This window comes from Myotis daubentonii, chromosome 3 (genome assembly GCF_963259705.1).
Source record: "Myotis daubentonii chromosome 3, mMyoDau2.1, whole genome shotgun sequence".
NCBI classification, from domain to species: Eukaryota; Metazoa; Chordata; class Mammalia; order Chiroptera; family Vespertilionidae; genus Myotis; species Myotis daubentonii.
Window position 1 is genome coordinate 134720029 of NC_081842.1, and position 23048 is coordinate 134743076.

General features: G+C 42.6%; 1 protein-coding gene across 2 annotated transcripts in view; it reads right to left on the reverse strand.

Moving 5' to 3' along the window:
- The window catches only part of ADTRP (androgen dependent TFPI regulating protein), an 85847-nt gene that overhangs the window by 53053 nt on the left and 9746 nt on the right, over window positions 1-23048 (reverse strand). Inside the window, exon 2 of one of the 2 annotated variants that reach the window (XM_059688636.1) lies at window positions 10306-10554. In XM_059688636.1, the coding sequence (XP_059544619.1) occupies window positions 10306-10458 (153 nt within the window). In that variant the 5' untranslated portion in view covers window positions 10459-10554. Of the gene's footprint in view, window positions 1-10305; window positions 10662-23048 lie in introns of those variants that run through there. The other variant, XM_059688634.1, reaches the window with a different exon arrangement.

Consider the following 23048-nt stretch of genomic DNA (forward strand, 5'->3'; position numbering starts at 1 on the left):
AGTCCACGTGACCACTTTCCTTAGCGAGAGCCTCCCTGGATCATCATGAGTCAAGCTCCTCCTGACTTTCTCTTTCCTTCCCCAGTTGCAGAATGTGGAAATTGAATTGGGGAAAAGAACACATTACTCAGAACTTCCACGGCTTCTCCTTCATCAATAAAAATTGCCTCCACACCATAAACATGCCAATCACTCCTCCCCCTCCACCCTCAGCTCACATATTATTTCACAGGCATACGCCACAGTGTAAAGATACCAACATCCCCAGTGATTTTAATCTGCACTGAGGTGCCATCATCAACAAGGAACATTATGGAGCCCTCACACAGGAGCTCAGGAGGGAGGAGCTAGGGTGTAGCCAAGAGAAGTAAATGGGCAAGAACTGGGGCAAAGAGGAACCACACAGCAGAGCTGGAGGGCAAGGAGAGGGAGGCACCATGGCCTCACTCAGTGAGGAGGCTACTGGGGGCTTCAAGGACAGGTTTGGATCAGCTCACCGAAGAGCACAATGGCCTTCTCTTTCTCTAAGGAGAGTACAATGGAAGGTTTTACAAAACCTGCATGGAAAGAATAGTCATGGGAGAAAATGGTAGTTGTTATGGGGTGAACTGTGTCCCCTGACGCAAAGTTGATACTGGTATGTTGAAGTTATAACCCCCCAGTACTCAGAGTGGGACTGCATTTGGATATAGGGTCTTTAAAGAGGTAATTAAATTATGACTGGGGCTTTCATAAGAGGAGATCAGGGCACAGAAACCTAGAGGGAAGACCATGCGAAAACATAGGAAGAAGGTGGCCATCTACAAGCCAAAGAAAAGTCTCAGGAGAAACCAGCCCTACCAGCACCTTGATCTTAGACTTTTAGCCTCTAGAACTGAGAGAAATAAATTTCTGTTGTTTAAGACACCCAGTCTGTGGTAGCCCAAGCAGAATAACACAGCAGCCTTAAAATAAGACAGCAACAACTGGCTTTGTCTTAACATTACTGTCTCTTACATTTTTCAACTACTTTGACTTCCCAGGAAAGCAGAGCTAATGGTATCCTCTTGATCAAGACCCACTTCAGAGCTGCTCTCTGATTTATCTTTTCTACCAGTCCTTCTCAAATTCTGTTTGGTTTTTTTGTGCCTTTTTCTGAAATGCCGCTGGTCCTAGTTTGGTAGATGTCTTCCATTTTTGTTGCTTGCTGACAAACTTACCACCTGGGAGAGCTGAATATACATTTTTATAACTAGTGCAATTTAAGAAAGAAACCATAGCTAACAGATATTTAATTTTTATATTCATGTGTCTTCACAAAATTCACAAAAAATCTTGAAATCACAGAAACTTAGTCTCTCTAAGTCATCAAGTTTATGGCTTTGCCTTTAAGCCAAAATTAAACCATTGCAGGAAATGAGAATTTTTGTATGCAAAAAATTATTCCAGAGAGGGAGATTCCACAAGTTTCCTGAGCAAGACATTATAACTCTTATTAGATGAGTCAAGTAATCCAATGCCCAACTCAGCACTCCATGCCTGACTTGGACAGGCCGGGACTTTCTTAGGTCTCACTTTGGAAATGATGCAATACTTGCAATGAGAGACTATTTCAGAATAAAAGCCAACGGGGACTAATTGTAGTGTAGTGGTTAGGGTGGTGGCACGAGGAGCAGGTAGAGGAAGTCTTTGTCAAGTATAGATATATTTGTATTATATGCATATACTATTTCAATAATAATTAATGCATTTAGTTTACTAGTAAGTAAGAATTTGAAATACAGAACAAGGAAAAGAACATAGGGGAAGAATACAAACTGGAATGATGAAGGGGGAGGGGGGAAGAGAGAAGAAACCAAGAACACTGAGGGACAGGTTGGAAAGAAGAATTATAAGAATGCTTGGCCAGAGAAACCAAGATGGCGGCATAGGTTAACGCCAGAGATTGCTGCCTCGAACAACCATTTCAAAAAACAACTAAAAGACGGAATGGACATCATCCAGAACCACAGGAAGGCTGGCTGAGTGGAAATTCTACAACTAGGAGGAAAGAGAATATCATACCGAGACTCAGAGGAGGCGCAGTGCTGAAGTGAAATACTAAGGTGCGGAGTGCACGTGGAGCGGGCTGGAGGCGGAGGGAGCAGTTGTTGTTTTCAATCGGGAGGGAGTTTCAGACTCTGAGCTCCAGATCCGGGCAAGTCTCTAGGGACCCAGACTCAAATGGGAGAAGCGGGACTGTCTGGCTTCCGTTGGAACTCGAAGGCAGCTTTCTCTCCAAGGTTTGCAGCGGTTGCTGGGACTCTGTGAGGCAGAGCCCCTAGGGACGGAACTGAGAGCAGCCATAACTGCTCCCTCCGGCCCGCCCTGTAGATCCCCTGGGACCCGCCCTGCCCAAGCCCTGCACAGAGCCATTTGCCGGATAGCCTCAGACAAACGCTAGATTAGCACCGCCCTAGAGATCCAGCACAGAAACTCTCCCACTGCAGACACAGCGGACTCTCATAGCCAGTTAGCCTGGAGGTCAAATCACCCCCGGTATTGCCGACAACAATCAAGGCTTAACTACAACAAGACTGCGCACAAAGACCACAAGGGGGTGCACCAAGAAAGCATAAAAAATGCGGAGACAAAGAAACAGGACAAAACTGGCAATGGAGGATATTGAGTTCAGAACCACACTTTTAAGGTCTCTTAAGAACTGTCTAGAAGCCGCCGATAAATGTAGTGAGATCCTCAAGAAATCTAATGAGACCCTTGATGTTATGATAAAGAACCAACTAGAAATTAAGCATACACTGACTGAAATAACGAATACTATACAGACTCCCAACAGCAGACCAGAGGAGCGCAAGAATCAAGGCAAAGATTTGAAATGTGAAGAAGCAAAAAACACCCAACCAGAAAAGCAAAATGAAAAAAGAATCCGAAAATACGAAGATAGTGTAAGGAGCCTCTGGAACAGCTTCAAGTGCACCAACATCAGAATTATAGGGGTGCCAGAAGATGAGAGAGAGCAAGATATTGAAAACCTATTTGAAGAAATAATGACAGAAAACTTCCCCCACCTGGTGAAAGAAATAGACTTACAGGTCCAGGAAGCACAGAGAACCCCAAACAAAAGGAATCCAAAGAGGACCACACCAAGACACATCATAATTAAAATGCCAAGAGCAAAAGACAAAGAGAGAATCTTAAAAGCAGCAAGAGAAAGAAACTCAGTTACCTACAATGGAATACCCATATGACTGTCAGCTGATTTCTCAACAGAAACTTTGCAGGCCAGAAGGGAATGGCAAGAAATATTCAAAGTGATGAATACCAAGAACCTACAACCAAGATTACTTTATCCAGCAAAGCTATCATTCAGAATGGAAGGTCAGATAAAGAGCTTCACAGATAAGGAAAAGCTAAAGGGAGTTCATCACCACCAAACCAGTATTATATGAAATGCTGAAAGGTATCCTTTAAGAAGAGGAAGAAGAAGAAAAAGGTAAAGATACAAATTATGAACAACAAACATGCATCTATCAACAAGTGAATCTAAGAATCAAGTGAATAAATAATCTGGTGATCATAATAGAATCAGGGACATAGAAAGGGAATGGACTGACTATTCTTGGGGGGGAAAGGGGTGTGGGAGATGCGGGAAGAGACTGGACAAAAATCGTGCACCTATGGATGAGGACAGTGGGTGGGGAGTGAGGACGGAGGGTGGGGCGGGAACTGGGAGGAGGGGAGTTATGGGGGGAAAAAAGAGGAACAAATGTAATAATCTGAACAATAAAGATTTAATTAAAAAAAAAAAGAATGCTTGGCCAGAGTTGCATAGCTGATGACCACAATCCTCAGTAGTAGGATGGCTATAGGGTAGACTGTCTTACTAGTCGGTCCCTAGAAAATGGCTCTTACTAGTTAGAAACATGTTCTTGTCATTTCTGCATGCAACCAACATTCACAGAGTGCCTATTGGGTGCTTGAAATTGTGTTAGACATAATCCAGGCCAGGGTAGGCTCTGTATTAATATGTTTTTATTAGGAAGAAGAAGAAATAAATAGAGCAGGAGGAGGAGGAGGAGGAGTTGGAGGAGGAGAAGAAGGAGAAGGAGGAGGAGGAACCTTTCTGTATGTTTACTCTTTTACATTATGTAGGTCAGGTTCCTTGGGAAACACAACCTGAGACTTCAAGGTCAGTCTGCAGAGTGTTCATTGAGGGTGCTCGTAGACCTTCTGTGAGAGTGAGGGAAGGAAGTAGGGAACAGGACTGAGCAGCAAGAAAAGCTAAGAGGCAACACGGCTGCATGGAATCAGCTAATCCCTGAAGGAGCCCTGGAGCTGAAGTGGCCCTTCAGAATTGTCCTGGAGCCTTTGTGCCCCAAATCAACCAGTCATTGGATACAGCAACCCCAGGGAGGTCCCTGAGCCTTGGTCCCTAGGCAGCTCCTTCAGCTGAGCCCAGGTCTGGGACAGGCGCTCAGCTGTGAGTCATCAGCAGCCAACACTTCTCCCAAGAGCTGGGGGATGAGTACCTCTGTGCTGGCGAGGTGGGGGATCTGAGTAACACCCTCAGTATCCACTACATATAAGGAAACTAAGGCACAGAGAAGTTAGGTAACTCACTTAAGATCCCACAGCAAATAAATGGCAGAGCCAGCAATCACACCCAGGCAGGCTGACTCCAAAAGCTAAGCCTCAATCATCTCTAAACTGTGTGTAGAGAATCTACCAAATTGCTGTTATGGTTGCTCAATTAATTACATCTCTTTTCTTTTGGATGTTAGTGTTTACTATTCCCTTCTATCAGCCCTCATCCTTTGCAGCTTCCTCAGAGCTAAGAACAGCAGCCTTAAGTATTTTTGTTAAATACACAGTTAAGTGTATTTTTGATGGTTGAATTTAAGAGGTCCACAGATTAATACATTAACCTGATGATGGACATTAAAGGTTGGCCCCAAGTATTGAACTGAGTTCTGTAACATAAATGGAACTTTGTCTTCTCACTGTTTGTGGGCTGCCTTAGTATCTGGACCAATGGAGCATCCTCAAGGACCTCTGTTCCCCAAGCCCTGCTTTGCTATCCCTGGGGACCTATGTGATGAGGTCACTGTAGTCATCTGAGAGCTCGAGGAGAATGAGGTCAGAGCTGCCTGAGGCTTGGGCAAATTAATGAAGAGGGGAGGGAAAGGTCGTGTCTCTGTTGAAGTGGAGTGGGAGAAACGGTGGGGCCCACCCAGAATCGCCCCTGGACAGCCCAGTTACATGGCAACACCCCTAACAATGTTTCAGAAGGACTATTATTTTCAAAAAGAGGAAAACCCAGAAAACTGGGTAAACTCTGCAAGCCGAATTATAGCTAAAAAGTGCCCTCCATCCCACAACTCCTCAGCTTGCCTTCCCTGGGGTCAGAGACAGTCAATGGGTTGAAGTGGAGTAGATGGCGAGGAGGGGCACATCGGTGGTGGAAGACTGAGGCGCTGGAAGCCTGAGCTGACATCAGCACCCTGAGGATGTCCACAGCACAGCTTTGTTTCCACACCCAGCTTTGGGAACTTCCCATTTAGCACTAGTCATTGCTGCCTGCTTGAGCCTGCAAACTCAGCCTCCAGGACTGTCCCAGGGCTGAGGGCCTCCACCTTGGCAGCTGCAGCAGGGAAAGCAGTGGCTCCCTGGGGAACCGGAGCCTTCAGCCTGCAGAAAGAGGTATTGAACAATGAGGAGTGACCCTTGCGTAGAAACATGACCCACCCAACATGGTCAGTGAGGAGACCCATGTTTCACTAAATCACCCTTCCCTCTGTTGCACCACTACTCAAAGATGAGATGACTAGAAGCTCACCACCACCCTCCCATCTTCTCTCTCCCTCACCCACTGCTTATACCATTCTTAGTGTTTTCCACATGCCATCTTATTTATCCCTCATGGTCACTCTGTGATTATGAATTATTTTTATTTCTATTTCACAGATTTGGAAATGAAGATATAAAGAAATACCTAGCTCAGGGTCACAGAGCTAGTAGGTAGTAAAACTGAAGTACAACCCAGAGAGCTCACGACCTAAAACTCCGCTTGTAACCATGAGGCAACACTGCCTCTACCTCCCAAGAGAGAATTGACTGCCTCTTCCCAGGAGTCACTTTACTCCTTCATTAGGCAGAAACACAGGTCTCCCCTCTCCTTTCTTTACTCTCCTTAGGCACTAGGCATGCACTGGTCACCATGACCAATTCTCAGTGGTACCCCCTCACACCTCAACTTACCCCTGTGCCTACCACCAATCCTGTTTCTTCCCTTTGAGTCCCCTAGGATAGCTCCAGGAGGAAACCAGGAACACTCGGAATGCTGACTTCCACTGTGGTGGACTTTGCTCTTAAAACCGGGCATACCTGCCCTAGCCAGTTTGGCTCAATGCATAGAATATTGGCCTGCAGACCGAAGGGTCCCTGGTTTGATTCTCGTCAAGGGCAGGTATCCCGGTTGCAGGCTCCTCCCACGACCGGGCCCTGGTATTGGTGCGTGCTGGAGGCAACCAATCAATGTGTTTATCTCACATTGATATTTCCCTCTGTCTTTCCCTCTCTCTTCCACTCTCTCTAAAAATCAATGGAAAAATATCCTCGGGTGAGGATTTAAAAAAAAGGGGGGGTGGCATAACTGATATTCAGCCAACTAGAAAGTAAAGCTATTTAGAGGGGAGGGGTGTAGATTTCCTGGAAAGCAGGATGGAGCACAGACTTCCACAAGCTTACAAAAAATAAACTTTAAAATGTTATAGGAAGCTATGAGACCTCTATAACTTTATAAGCAAAACCATTAACTAATTAATCATTAGTTAACACTAATTAATCTTTAGGAAACACAACCACAAGACCTCAAGAGCTAGAAATTTTAAGGCTCAAGATTTTACCTTAAGTAACATATTTGAAATCCATCCTTAAATTAATTCTCTGAAACACATTCAACCCATCTTCACCAACAGAAAAACTTGGCATTGTCACACTTTCAAGATGACACGTACTAGAGCTCAGGAGGAAAATAGCCATAGGGGAGCCTCTCTGCTCATTTCAAGGGCCAGAAGATGTCAGAAGGGACTAATTGTTCAGGAATGCAGACAAGGCTAAGGTCAAATTCAGTCAGCACATCAAGTCACCCAGCTTTTATTATGGAGGTACTCTGTGCCAGCCATTGTAGCAAATGCAACTTAGAATCATAGACTGTTAAGACTGGCAAGGACCTAGGGGACAAAATTTCTGTTATGGAGCCACTTACAATTTGATTGGAATATTAAGACTCACATATGGGTGGAAATTAGAAAACAATACTAAACGTAAATAAGCAGATACTGAGAGATGCTGTAAAACTTAGGAGAAGTAAAAACAAATTGGGACTGGAGTCAGTCAGTAGAGATTTTAAAGAGAATATGGGATTTCAGGTGACCTATGAAAGTAACAAAGTAGAGAGGTAGGTAGGCCTTTCATTGAAGGATAGTGTGAACATGGGTAGAGTAATGATAGCAAGAAGTCTGGGAACCAACCCTGGAGAAGACTTGGGCATTCCTGAAAAAGAGAGCAGCCTTCCTTGCCGTGGGAGAAGTGTGGAAGGGGGAGTGGGGAGGCTGAAGGCTGGGTAGTGAACTTTTATTATTTTATTTTATTTTATTTTATTTTAATTATTTGGCAAGGAAGAGGTAGTGAGCTTTTAATGCAGGAATTTGAAATTGGTTCCATAAGGTCAATGGGAGCTATTATAGCTTCTTAAGTAGTAGACCACACTTCTTTTTTTTTTTTAATATATTTTATTGATTTTTTACAGAGAGGAAGGGAGAGGGATAGAGAGTTAGAAACATCAATGAGAGAGAAACATCGACCAGCTGCCTCCTGCACACCCTCTACTTGGGATGTGCCCGCAACCAAGGTATATGCCCTTGACCGGAATCGAACCTGGGACCCTTCAGTCCACAGGCTGATGCTCTATCCACTGAGCCAAACCAGTTACGGCATAGACCACACTTCTTAAGCAGGCTTATGTTTAAAACAAAACAAACAAACAAACAAACAAACAAAACACAAAAACAGCACTTTAGAAAGATTAATCTGGAATCTGATTGGTAGATGGATGGATTGATAACGGGAGGACAATCAGATGATCTGGTCACCCAGGTGATAAAAGCCTATCATGAGAGAGATAGAAAGACTGGGAAAAATGGAAAACATAGGATTCAGTGTTAGGAAAGCAAAAAGGGGATTAACATTAGGAAAAAAAACATGTCTGACAAAATAAGTGTGGTGTCTTTTTCCACTTTTAGAAATGTGGGGTCTCTGGGGCATGAAACCAATGTAGAATTAAGAAGTCAGGGAGCTGTTTTGTGGGAGTAGGTGATAAATCTGTTCTTAGCCATGCCTAGCATGAGGTGAGACACTGGAAATTGAATTTGATTAGACCATTAATTCTGGCTACATACACACCTCTCTTTAGGTTGACCATCTATACTAATAAAAGGGTAATATGCTAATTAGACCAGGAGACCTTCCGGACATCCTTCTGGACAAAGCCATGGTGGTGGGGCCAAGCCAGAAGCGGTTAGGGGCGATCAGGCCAGGTGGGAAGGCAGTTGGGGGTGATCAAGCCACTGGGGGAGGGCAGTTGGGGTTGAGCAGACAGGCAGTGGGGGGCAGCTGGGGGCAAATAGCCCGGCAGTTGGGGGCCATGAGGCCAGCAGGGGAGGGAAGTAGGGGGTGAGCATGCCAGCAGGGGGGCAAGTTGGGGGTGAGCAGGCCAGCCGGGGGTGGGAAGTTGGGGATGATTAGGCCGGGGGAGAGAGAGCAGTGCAGGTGAACAGGCCAGTGGGGAGGGGCAGTTGGGGGCAAACAGGCTGGCAGGGGGGCCGTGGGGGTAAGAAGGACAGCGGGGAGGGCAGTTAGGGGCAAGTAGGCCAGCAGGGAGGGGCAGTTTGGGGCAAACAGGCCATCAGAGGGGGCAGTTGGGGGTAAGAAGGCCTGTGAGGAGGGCAGTTTAGGATGAGCAGGCTGGCAGGCAGAGTGGTTAGGGGCAATCGGGCAGGTAGGCAGGTGAACGGTTAGGAGCCAGTGGTCCCGGATTGCGAGAGGGATGTTTGACTGCTGGTTTAGGCCCGATCCTGTGTCAGACATCCCCCGAGGGTTCCCAGATTGGAGAGGGTGCAGGCAGGGCTGAGGGACATACACCCCCATGCACAAATTTTGTGCACTGGGCCACTAGTGTTTAATATAAAGTCAACAAATACACAAAGCTGAGATTTTTACTATATTATTCTAGCTCCACAAAAGCATTTCTTTTGTTGTTTTCTAGGATTGAAATAAACTGTCACCTTGATGTTTTCAAGAACACTGAAGCTGTGTTCAGGCCTCAGATTTTTCAGGCCAAAATCAAAGGCCAGCAATTGACCAGAGAAGGAGAAGCAGAACCTTCAGGCTTGTTTGATTTGAACTCTCTGAATTTCCAATCCTCAGCATTTCAGAGCGTCACTGTTTCTGACCATGTGTAACCTCTGCTTAGGAATATGATTCCAAAGGATTGGCATGTTTTGTCCAGCTTCTGAAATCAGATGTTGACATTGGCACTCTACATTTTAGTTAAAAATATCAAATATTAATTAGCATCCCCAAAGGATGTGCCAATTTTAGCTTTTAACTCTAAAAATATGTTTACATGTTCCCAAAATATTTTTTAAAAGTCTGCTTTTCTCCCATTCATTCATCAGAATGAGGTCAACAGGGCTAGAAAGACAAGAAGGGATCAAGTATTATGATTGGTTTGTAAATAGTTGAAAATCTTTATTTGTTTTTTGGTTGGGTGATTTTAACCTTTATGATAGAGCCTTGAGCCTGTAAAAAATTGAAGTGGGATCTGAACATGGCAAAATGTGTTTGCTTTTCTCAGATAAATCTGTTAGTCTGCATGTGCTGTAAAATGGCATTTTCCTCCATTGAAAATTCCACTTCCTATGCAACATATGCCATTCTGCCTTCCTCACAGACTTCCCCAAATAAAGTTCAAAATCCCTCTTGCATTTGTAGTCAATCTAGCCCCCCCCATTTGGGGTCAACTGAGAAGTGCCCCAAGAGAAGTCTTTTCAAAAAAGCATTTAACAATTAGCCAGCACAAAAATGTAGCTCTGGGTGACTTCTAAATTGAGTTTCTCAAGGCAAACCGTTAGGTAAAAGAGAAAGCCAAAACTCAAAAGCAATGAAGAAGGAAGAGAAATAATGGAGTTTTGTATTTAATAAAATTTAAAGGTGATATACTTTACTATAGATAGATTGCTCCCTGAAACGGTCATACAGACTTACCAGATTAAGGAGTGTCAAGTATTTCCACTGTCCACCATTTTGAAAGATTTTGGACATCTGCGTATTCCTTCCTTTTTGTGAGATGTGATAATTGAGAAAAATATACCAGCTCAAAACAAGGAAGTGGTATACGCATGTAGAAGTCCTCGTCATGGCTCACTCTGGCCGGGAAGCTGTGAACGTCTGAAGTGGCTTTCGTCTGGCGTCTTGTGTTGGGTAAGAGCTGAAGTCCTGCAGCAGGCGGGGAAGCTGTAAAACACACCCCTCCGGGTGAGAGTTCCAACAAGGTTGAATTTTGCCTCCCTCATAAGCTCCCTCCTGATAAACTTTGTGACAGGATTATTGTTTATTTTCAGATGTCCCAGTTAGATAACAGGTAGTGTGCAGGTTTGCATACAGGCAAGGATCAATGCAAGAGCTGCACTTTGCTCTATCAGGCTGAGCTGGGGCGTGGTTAAGTGACCTTATTGAGAATTACCACTAAACTGATGAAATCCTGTCATGGTTGCATTCTCTCTTCTTTCCTTTTCATTTGAGCAGAACAAGGAAGTTGCAATAATATCTTTTGAGAGAATGAGGGGCAGGTTGGTAAACCAGCAGGGAGAGATTGTGGGCATGTTTAGGACATGGAGGGAGGTAAGTAAAAAGGGAAAAGGTATTGTAATCTTGCTGCTGAGGTCTCTGAGGCCCCATGAAATCTGAAACAACACTTGGACCTCCAGAGAGCAGTTCTAAGGGTTTTTTGTTTTTGTTTTTTTAATTTTGTATCTACTCCCTGGAGAACCGAGGGTTACCCAAGGCTGTCCCAGACACTTTTATTTGCATAGGTTTTTCTCTACCCTGGGAGGACAGAAGCAGAGCAAGTCATCTGTGGCTAAAGAAGCATAAATAAGCCGAAGTGTGTGGCCATGACCCCATCATACCTGAGTTTAGACATTTCCTTGGGGAGAACGAGAATATGCTCAGGCTGGGCAGTTTGAAGAACTGAATCCTGCCTCGAGCTGGACGGAAGGGACCTGAGAGAGAGCTGAAAGTGTCATACCTTGTGCCATCACCAGCTTGTTTCCCTGAGCAACTCACTAAGAGGGTTCTGAGCAAATCCCTCAGGGAAATGCTCTCAGCGTAGTTGTGTAAGTATGTAGTTGGCGCTGTTCGATAATTTAACCAGGGTTTACAAGTACTGGGAGAAAGAGCTTCAGGCATGCCCTAGCTGGTTTGGCTCAGTGGATAGAGTGTCAGCCTGCAGACTGAAAGTCCCAGGTTTGATTCCGGTCAAGGGCACATATTAGAGTTGTGGGCTCAATCCCCAGTAGGGGGTGTGCAGGAGGCAGCCAATCAATGATTGTCTCTCATCACTGGTGTTTCTATCTCTTCCTCTCTGAAATAAAAAAAATATATATTTTTAAAAGGAACTTCAGACTGTACATGTAGGACAAAACCAAACAAAGCTACCATCATAGGATCCCAAATCTTAGACACTGCATATGGGTGTAGAGCAAATCTGAACTAGCAACAAAGGGTCTGCATTGTAAACATTCCCAAAGAAGAGGTGATCTGGGAAATGGGTGACATAAAACTGTACACAATTCCATGGCCTAGGTTAAAATTACAAATAACGATGATGACCAGATTGGTGAGACGAGGTGTTTTCCCCGGGTCGTGTCTCTCAACGCCAAAGAATGAGCTTCGCGGACCAGAAGATTTAAGCAAAGTGTGGAAAATTTATTACAAGCAGATTCAGGCTCCCCGCAAGGGGAGGGGGACCCAAGAATGGGCTGCCCGTCAAAGCCTTGTAGTCCAGGGGTATATATTTGCTACAAGCCTGCTCTATGTCTACCTGTGTCATCACCTGATTGATTCCCTCCATTGTTTTTGCCCAGTAATGGACCTAAACTTTCCCTGTCTCTATGTGTTGTTAGTATGTTCCTATCCTGAACTTTTTCTGTTTCTGTGTTTGTACGTCTTGTTTACTGCAGGCCCTCTCTTGGTTTCCCATGCCTCCCGCTTTGAGTCCAGAAGCATTTTATTATTTCTGCTTGGTTGGTTCCTGTGGTTAGGCTGGTTGAAACTGCCGTGTCTGCTGCCCCTGCCTATGTTCCACCCGTCTTTGTTTTCTACTGCACCCCTGCCCTATCTGCCTGCACTTCAAGTTAACCTTCTCAACAATAGCATCTAATAATTTTCCAGTACTTAATACATGACAGGCATTGTTCCAAGTGCTTTACACACACGTTAATTCATTTACCCTCTAAACATGACTATGAATTAAGTACTATTATTGTTATCGGTGAGACAAGGAACCCTCAGTTACTGACTTCTTGAGGGAAATATTTCAATCAAGAGACAAAGTGTAGAAAAGCAAGCAAGAATTTATTGACTGCAGCAAAAATATACTTAGGACAGTGAAACAAGGAAGGGCATAGAAGTAAGAGGAGAGCCTAGGCTGGGCTGCCTTACCTCACTGGGAAGTCAGAGAATAGGGGGCCTTGGAGACAGGTCCAGGGGGTTAGTCTGGGACCAGATGCTGCTGCCCATCGCTCCCCTGGTTGCAAGTCTCATGGGGTCCCTTAGAGACTGGGGATGCATGCCATGGGGAAAGGACAGAAGGAAGGGGATGGAATGGGAGTGCTCCCAAGAAAAGGCGAGAGAACACCTTGGGACCTTCATTTTCAGGGGTGTTAAAGATTGGGTGTTTAGGGCAGATCTTAGTGGTGAATCAATAGAATATTCATCAGCTTTATGCTGATGTACCAAAATGAGATTTATTTTCTTAATTTATCTGTCCTTGGGTGTGGGTGGCAAATGGCACCTAATTGAATTTCTGTTATTTGTCTCTGTGTGTTTAGCTATTTACCCTCTGGTTGGGGAGGCGAAATGCACACCATTTACTCTCAAGTGCCCTTGGTTTAGGGAAGATAGGATTTACTAGGTCCATGGTGGGCAAACTGCGGCTCTCGAGCCACATGCGGCTCTTTGGCCCCTTGAGTGTGGCTGTTCCTAAGCCTTATGAGTACCCTAATTAAGTTAATAACAATGTACCTACCTATATAGTTTAAGTTTAAAAAATTTGGCTCTCAAAAGAAATTTCAATCGTTGTACTGTTGATATTTGGCTCAGTTGACTAATGAGTTTTGCCGACCACGGTACGAGGTGACTACAAAATGCTGTTTAACTCTCTGTCTTAGTTTCCCTATTCTGCTTGTCCTGCGATTTTCCTAGTTTCTTACTATTCTAGAACAATTATGATCCTCATTTTCAGATGAGGAACTTGAAGCCCAGGCGCTAAAATAGAGCTTGCAGAAACTTCAGAGGCAGAGCTGCAATCTGTGCTTTAACGGGGGTGTCTGACCCTAAAGAAACAAGGTTTGCTCTGCACACCCTCAGGCTCCCTTTGCATTTATCCACTCTCTGCTTACCCCTTAAATTCTCTTCCTGTCCCACCAGAAAATTCTCTGTAACATGTTTTGTAACTTGGTGCACATGTGAATTGTTGTGCTACGTCTCCCAGGGCATTATCATGGTAAATACTACTGTAGATGTAGGGATTTTACTCCTTCATGCAAACATCTCAAGTATAAGTCTGCAGATGGGTAAGGATTTGAGGCACAAGTAGGAAAAGAGGAAAAGACCCAAATCTCTGAAGTTTGTCTGTTCAAACCTGGAGACCGACCTTTTAACATCTGGACTTTTTTTCCTGCATTAGCCTCAGTGCCCACAGATGAGGCCTTTCATAAATATTGATAAAATTATTTAAATTTATTTGTAAGAAGTTTGGCATTTAACATTGAAATTCAATTTTTAGCATTTTAATAAATGATGTAACGTAATATAAACAGTCATGCACTGCTTAACAATGGAATACATTCTGAAAAATGTGCCACTAGGCAATGTCGTTGTTGTGCAAACATCAGAGTGCACTTAACGCAAATCTAGATGATATAGCCTACTACACACCAAGGCTTTACAGTATAGCCTATTTCTCTGTAAGGGAGGAAAAATAATTTTCCCTTCTGGGTTCTTGGTTAAGTTATCCTTGAAATAAAACACAGGTTAACAGGAGAAAAAAAAAAAAACGAAAGTCTAATAGCACGTATAACATAATATTTATGTCCTGTAAACATGGAGAGACCCAGGAAAGCTGAGTAACTTGCCAAAATGACTAAAACCAACACCTTAAATAACATCTCCAGCTGAAGACAAAAGATGCTGGGGGCGTAGGGAGTCAGTGAAGGGAGGTTACCAGGAAAAGCACAGCAAGCAAGGGTAAGGTTGTTACGCAGATTTAACTGGGAGTTGTCTTCTGCTTTGGTAAGAGTTTCTAGAGATAAGGTAATTCCTCTCTTATCTTACAAAGGGTAACCTCTATTCCATTTTCAGTTTCTCCCATGTCTGCTCTTTTTTTAAATTAACCAGCCTAAAATAATCTTTACGCCAAATAGACATATTTTGGGATGATGAATTCTGTTCCCTTAGATCTCCTAAGATTCAAACCTGTACTGCGTGTTACTATACTGAGTACTGTAGGCAATTTGTATATCGCATTACGGTGTGACTTTACGGTGTGCATTATGGCCATGACATTACTAGGTGATGGGAATTTTTCAGCTCCATTTTAATCCTATGGGACCACCATTGTATATGTAGTCTGCTGTTGACTGTATGAACAAAAAGAGGACTATGTAATAAATCAGAGAAGCTCAGCAGTGGCTAAAAGTAACTTCACAGGGTGATCTGATTATAAATTCCTACTTGGGCAGGTCATGGTTGACTATAACTTCTTTAGTAAGAGTTTTATTTTTGCCTTTAGCAGCCTGTCCATTGTTTTGTGCTTATAGGTTAGCACACCTTTGAAATGTCAGAATAATCCTCTGGATTATTTTAGACCCCTGGAGGTTTAACCAGACTGAAGGGAGCACATGAACTTGTTGCCTGTAAACATTCCTATTTACTGTGTTAAATATACTATATTCTCCAATGTAAAAGAAGTCTGTGAAAAGGAAAATGGGGCGGGGCGGGGGCTTGCAACCTAGTTCAGTATCTGGTTAAAACTGTAGTCTTACTTGCCCACTCTGGCTGACGTGGGTGGAGCTGCAGAGCCTAACCCCAAGGCCCCGCCAAAACTGACTTGGGCAGAGCTGCAGGGTCCCTCAGGAGCCCACCACAGGAGGAGGTATATAGAGCCTCCCCATGAGTTCAGTTCAGGCTTTGGATCCGGAACTCCCCTGGACTAGCAGATCTGTGAAATAAAGGCTAAACTTTCCTCCCTCAGAGTGCTGGCTGATGGTTCTGCCACAACAGTATGTGCCCTGACTGGGAATGGAATCCTCAACCTATTGGTGTATGGGACGATGTTCCAACTGAGTCACCCAACCAAGGCTGGAAAACAATTTTTTTAATTTCACAAATACTTATTGAGTAATGAAGGCTCTGGGGATTCCCTAGGGAATAAGAAATCCAATCCCTGCTCTCATGGAACTCATATTTTAACAGAAGATCTAGAAATTAAATAATAACACAATTGGGTATAATTTATAATTATAGTAGCTTTTGTGAAGGGCAAACACAGAGGACTTATTAAAGGGATAATATAGTACCAGACTTGGGGTAGACAGGAGGTCAGGGAAAAGCTGGCCCTGAGGAAGCCACATGTGAGCAGGACTGGTCCTCCCAACACTCCTAACATGCTCTGATTATCTTTTTTTTTTTTTTTTTTTTTTTTTACTAGCTCCTTACATGTTCTATTTCCCAGGGAGCTGGGCCAGCCACTGCCCATTTCACACAACATACTTATCCTGGTGATTTTGCCAACTATTAGCTTCTACCACTGCTTTACAGTTTGTGACCACAAACTATATACTTCTAGTCCCAGCCTTCTCCTCATCCCCATAAAACTTCAAACATACCCAACTACGTTTGGACATCTCCTGGATGTGCCGGTTATACCTCAAACTCAAGAAGTCTAAAATGAACTCACTGCATTTCCCCAAACTTGGGCTTTTTATTCTCTGTCTTCTGAGAATGCCCTCATTAACCTCTTATCTTCCTTGCCTTCTCTCTCACCCCAATTCCAATTAACCACCAAATTTTGCCAAGTTCATCTCCCAAACCAAGCTCAAATTAGTCCTCTTCTTTTCATCACTTCTACAACTGTCCTAGTTCAACTTTTCTTTATTTCTTTCCAGTGCTACAGCAACTGTCTTCTAATCGGTTTTCCTGATTCCAGTCTTATTCCCCAACTCTGTTCTTCACAAGGCCAGGGAGAATTTTATCAGGAGTTCTAACCTTACCACATCCCTCCCCAGCTTGAGTCCCTTTACTGAATCAATATCACCTGCAACATAACATCCAAGTTCCATAGCTTTTAATAAAACTTCCCACTTCCCTATGGCTTTGTTACTCTTCCCAGCCTTATCTCACCTCACACTTGATGTTCCTCCAACACCACCAAATTGGCAGAGGTTTCCACCCACACCTCACTATGTCATGTCCCAATGCCTTTATTCCCACTTTCTCCTCTTCCTGATGCCTTCTTTCAACATAACTTTGACTGATTCTCTCATACCCATCCTCTAAAATGCAGCTCAGCAGTTTTCTTCTCTAGGAACTCTTACATAAGCCTCTCCTCAACCAGGCCATATTAAATAACCCCTTCTAATCTTTCTTAATACCTTGTGCATATGTAAATTGCATGATAATTAATTAGTGTATTAGTCTACTTGGGGTGCTATAACAAAAATACCACACATTGGGTATGAACAACAAAAACTTATTATTTCTCACAGTTTAGGAGGCTGGGAAGTCCAAGATCCAGGCACCAGCAGATTCGGTGTCTAGTGAGAGCTCACTTCTTTGACAGTTGTCTTCTCACTGGGTCCTTACATATCAGGAGGAGCTGAGGATCTCTTTGGCATTTCTTTTGTAAAGACACTAATCCTATTCATGGGGGCTCCACCCTCATGATCTAATCATCTTTCAAAAGTCTAACCTCCTAATACCATTATTTTGGCAGTTATGATTTCAAGACATGAATTTTGGAGAAACAAAAACATCTAGTCTATAACAATTAGGAATTAATCTCTTAATGTGCCATTATCTCCCAGGGCTTAAAGTGGTTGTGTTTGGATTCCTAGAGCTTAGCATAGTGCTGGGCACACAATAAGAAATTAATAAATATCTATTAAATAAATGAATATGTGCATATCAGGCATACTTGTCTATAGAGCCTTACTATAATGCCGGCTCATTCATGTAAAATCTACTATCCTCAAAATGTTTAGCTGCTGGGTTCTGGGAAGCAGGTAGAATACTAAGATGAGTAAGACATAGCCTAAACCCTGGAGGAACTCATAGTCAAATTGCAGAGACAGATACATAAACAAAAAATTACAGCACGATGTGATAAGTACTATAATAGAGGCATGTATAATGTACTAATGGAACCTAAATTATCCTGCACATTATTCTGTCATTCTGAATATACAGAAGTTTGAGTTAAAGATGAATGCATTGAGTAAATCACGGGAAACTTCAGACACCATGTAAGAGGAGAGGAGGATTAAAGTAATCCCTCTGAGCGAAGTGTTCATGGCCACTAGCAAACATAACACTTTTGACTGATAGGGATTATAACTCATTCCTAGGCCAGTCACAGAGTGATGAGGTACAAAGAGCAGGGGATCAAACCTGGGCTGGAATCTACTGTGTAACCTTGGACTTGTCAACTATCAGCCCCATTGGGGTGTTAGTTTCCTCAAGTGAAATGGGGCCCAGGGATTCTGGAGGTCTGATTGTTTCCTGAAGCCAGGATCTCTAACCCTTGGGATTCCTATTATTCCTCATTCATGCAGTGCTGCTTGTATTTCCCTGGAGCCCCTCCTGCCTCTGAGCCAATATCACCCTGTCTTCTAAAGCCCTCTCCTTGATTTAAGGTGGGTGATGCTGGAAATAATTAAATATGTGTGTTGCCCCGTTGAAACCAAGGTGAAGGGAGACTGGGATCTTCCTTCCAGTGGACTTTGCATCCCTAGAAGTCCCTGTCCATTTGCTGTACATGCAGCTGAGAACCGAGGATGAAGCTCACCCATTATACCACATTTAAGAATATTTGTTTTTCCCAGAGGTCACTGTGAGTGACCTTCTTTTTAAAAACTAGAACATTTATTAAAGGCCCCCCATCTGAAGTCTGTTTGATGAGAACATGTTTTGGTTTTCAGTCACCAAACAAACCAACTCTGAAAGGCACTGGAACCTTTTTTTTTTTTTTTTTTTTTTTACTGTGAGAACTCTCTTGGCCCACCACTTTACTTTGTCTGTTGCATTGGGAAACCTGGTTCAGAACTGCCTTGCTCCTTGATCTCTAGCTTTGCTTTTACAAGAAATGCAGTGTTCTGTGATCTTCTCAGATTCACTTAGACGTTCTCTGTTGATAGTTTTGAAGGTAGATTTTCAGTTGGGAACCTAAAGAATTCTTCCTGTTTACAAGCATGAAATTGACTCACATTATTTTAAAAGTTTAGAGCTGTAAAGATCCATTTGAGGACAGTTGGTTCAACATTTTTGTCTTTCAGGTGAGAAAATGAAAGCTCAGAGAGGTTAAGGGACTTTCTCAAAGTTTCACAACTATGGGGGAGTAATGACCAGAATACAGGTCTCTTAACTAACAACCAGTACAGGAGTCTTCCACTGTTTCTTGAATTACTTTGTTTTGTACCCAAATTCTAGAATTTTCAAGTGGATTTCTCTTGCATGTTACTTGATTATGTGAGGTCTGATGATGTTATTAAAGAGAAACTATCTAATTAAAAGGAACACCTTTTTTACACTCTCAAATTTCACTATTTTGCAAATATCCTGTTTACAGAAATGCATACATTTTCTCACAAGAAAACTTAGATATTAGTATAGATTTTTATATATTGAATTAATCAGCAAGATTAAGAAACATATTCAATGGTGATCATAAGCACATTCATTTTCAAGTTTTGAGTGTCTCATGTGAATTCCTGCTTTCCTGGGAAATTCACTACAAGGACAACAGCAGTTAGGCTCTGATTACCTTGTTTTAGCAGTCTATAGAGACACATGTCTGAGTCATGGGTACTCATATACATGAACTGCATTCTGTTTGCTGATTTTCTATCTAATAATTGTTTCATTTGCTGGAAAGGGGCTGTTGCAACCCCTAATAATTATGAATTTGTCTATTTCTCCTTTCAACTCCATCAGCTTTTGCTTTGTGCATTTGAGACTCTATTGTTTGGTGCAATATCTTTAGGATTGCTATCTTTTCCTATTGATGGATCTTTGTATCATTATGTAATGTCTCTCTTTGTCTCTGTTAACTTTCTTTGCTCAGATAAAGTTTACTTTACCTGATATTTATATTGCTATTCCTTCTATGTTTATTGGTATGTATTTTTCATCTTTTTACTGTCAAGCTACCTATATCATTGACATTAAAGTGAGTGTCTGGTAAACAATATAGTTGGGTATGTTGCTTTTTTAAATTCACTATGCCCATATCTGTCTTTTAATTGGTACTAGAGGCCCGGTGCATGAAATTCATGCATGGGGGGATGGGCAGGGCGAGATCCCCTCAGCCTGGCCTGCGCCCTCTCATAATCCAGAACCCTTTAGGGGATGTCGGGCCTAAACAAACAGTTGTAATCCCTCTCACAATCCTGGATGCTGCATGTACCAGTGACTATACTTTTCATACAGGTGATAAGCATCTTGCTGTTGTATGGGCAGCTACATTTTTTTGCCCTGATTATAAAAAGTAGTACATAATATGATCCTTCTGAGGCAGTAGTACCATTTTCCCCATTTTCCGAGAAGGAAATCATCCCCAATTGCTCAATAGAAACCAGAAGAATTCAGTGCCCCTTCTGTAGGACAGGCCATGATCCTGTGGGGAGAGGGGGATGTAAAGCCTTATGGAAGCACTTTAATCTGTATTTACATGCACCAACTTCTTTGGTCTTGGAAGAGAAAAAGGCTTTATTTGCCTCTTTCCACCTCTGCCCATATGTGTACTCAGAGAGGTTACTGAGAAGGGCTCCTGTAATGGAACAGAATTTGATTTCCTGTGTAACCCAGCTCAGAGACTAATTGAGCCCTTGTCAAACAAGTGGTCTTTATTAAGGAATTACAGCTATCAACTTTCAAGGTGAAATCCTCTTAGTATTACACATATATGCATGCATATTTATGGATTCTGCTTTAAGACATCTGCCAAAGATTTTTATCAGATACATCCTTTTTGCTTGTTACTTGGTTTTCTTATTTCTACATTTCTAGAATTACATCACATGACCTTTGAAAGTGTTTGTTTTTCTGCCTGGAAACATAGGGCAGTGTTTCATAAAAGCAAGGAAAAGTTTGCTGGGCTTTAAATAAAAAATCCCCTTAACTTAAAAAAAGCAGAAGAAGCAGTAGCAGAAGCTGTGAAATTGTTCATTACAGAGTTGACTTATTTGGTCAAAAGGAGTTGTTTTGGTTAATTGTTTACTGCCCTTTGAATAAAAATGATATTCTCAAATTATATGAAAATGAAACAAAACTTCTAAGTACCTTTGTTTACTTTGAAGTTGAAGGTCAAATGTGTTGGCTTCCTTGGCACTTCTGCCTACCAAGCAAATCTAAATTAGTGTATATTAATTATTCATCTGGAATTACTTCACTTATCTCCATGGTTGATGAGTATCCATGATCACTAAGCATTTTCCAACAATCCCCTCTACAACATTCATGCTGTTTGGGGCTACTCGAAGTGATTCCAGTTTTTGTTGTGGCCTAAAATAAATCACATGCCAATGCAGAATAAAATCAGCTTTTCTCTCTTTGTACTTTCAACAAACTCAACTTCTTTGAACCTTGGCCTGCTTAGGATAAGAATGCTTTACAGGTTGTGAGCTCCTGGAGACAGAAGTACAGCCGATTATCAGCTACTTAGAAGAAATGTCTCCTCCTGACCCTCTAGTCCAGTACCAACCCTTTGTATACTACTCTTCAAAGATGTCAAAACTTTTTTTTTTTCATGATAGCCTGACATTTCCCCTTCTGTGTTCACCTTCCAAGATACAGAGGCAGACAAGTTAAAGTGATTCAGAAAAGGCCTACATAGGGACTCTATGAAGCTTACCCACTTGACCTGAAGATTGTTCTCAAACCATGAGGCCTCTTTGTCAATGAACTTAATTGTGGGAGAGAACTGATTCCCCCCCCCCCCCCCCGGGTTCTGGAAGCAATGATTTAATGATTTCTGCACTACAGGCCTAAAAACACCCTCCCCCACAGTTGTAATAACATAAACCAGTTTTTATATAGTTTTTGGCTCTTTAGTTGAATTAGTGTTCCATCAATCTGGCTTTAACTTTCAAAGGAAGCACTGGCTCAGGAGCGAAAAGAGAGCACACTGGGCCTCAAAGCCACTGAGCTAAGTGGCCAAGTAGGACTATGCAGCCCTCAGCCCCGACATTGTTGTCGCTCCACCATCAGTGATGTAACTGTGGGGACACTGAGAGGAAGAGGATGACTGAGGAAATGTTGGCAAGCTGCTGGAGGATTTGAGTGGCTCTCAATTTGCTTTCTGTTGTTTTGATAAGGCTCCCAGCCCGCAGTTAAATGTTGGCTTCTAACAAAGCATGGACTCCAACGTGAAGTGAGGTAAAACGTTTTTACACAGAGGCCAAGTGTCTGGGCTCTAAGGTCAGTGTGCCCTAGTTCAGCTCTGGTTTCACTTCTTCCTACCTGTGTGGCTATGGGCAAGCAGATAAAACTCTCTATGTCTCAGTTTCTTCAACTGTAAAATGAGTATAATAATAGTGCCCAACTCATAGTATTGCTATGCAGGCTGAACAAAACAGTACATGTGAATGCCAAGAATAAAGCCCTGAAGATGGTAAGTGCTCAATAAGCATTAGGTTTTATGATAGCGAAGGTACTGGGAGAAAGTCTGTCCTCATGGTCATCACCTGATCAGAATGCCCATCTGGGGCACAAGAAGTATCTTGCCACTAGGAAGTGTGTTTGCAGGAATAACTTTTTGCAGTGTGTCTTCAGTGAGTGGCATAGTAGAAGTGCTAAATCTATCAATAGGCTCTCCACTGCAAGCCTGAATTCTTTCCAGAAAACATTTGATAAGAATAATTCTCAGACATATTACAGAGTCGTCTTAAGATCAGCATTAGCTTTTAAACTGGAAAAATGTTGTAACTCTTGACCCGGGGCTTTCCATTAAGACTATAATGAACCAGAATTTCCCAATGCCCCTGATAAGTTTCTTAGGAATTGAAAAGAACAACTGAAATTGACCTAGAGTCTAAGGTTTATGAGCTATCATCACCTCTCTTTGAAAGAGAGAAAGAGAGAAAAAGAAAGAAGAGAGAGAGAGAGAACAAAGGGGCAAGTTCATGTAGACAAGGGAATTAGATAAACGAAAACACTCAATTTGAGTTTGTTTTAATGAAGGGGGATAGTAAGCGATAATTATAAATGTCTCCTAGGTAGCAGAGAGAAGTATAGAAAAATTCAAGTGTGCTCAACTGTTTGCCAAATTATGAAGCCAGAAAACTGCTTTTGAATCCATTGCCCAAATACTGTATAGTTAGAAGTATTTCCTTTTTAAGAAATCATATCATAGGAGTGGCTGTTAGTTGATGATGGAAGTGAGTGTGCATTGCCCAAATGGGCCATGCAGAGGCCTGGTGAATCCTGGGAGTTTTCTGTGTTTGAGAAGTAGA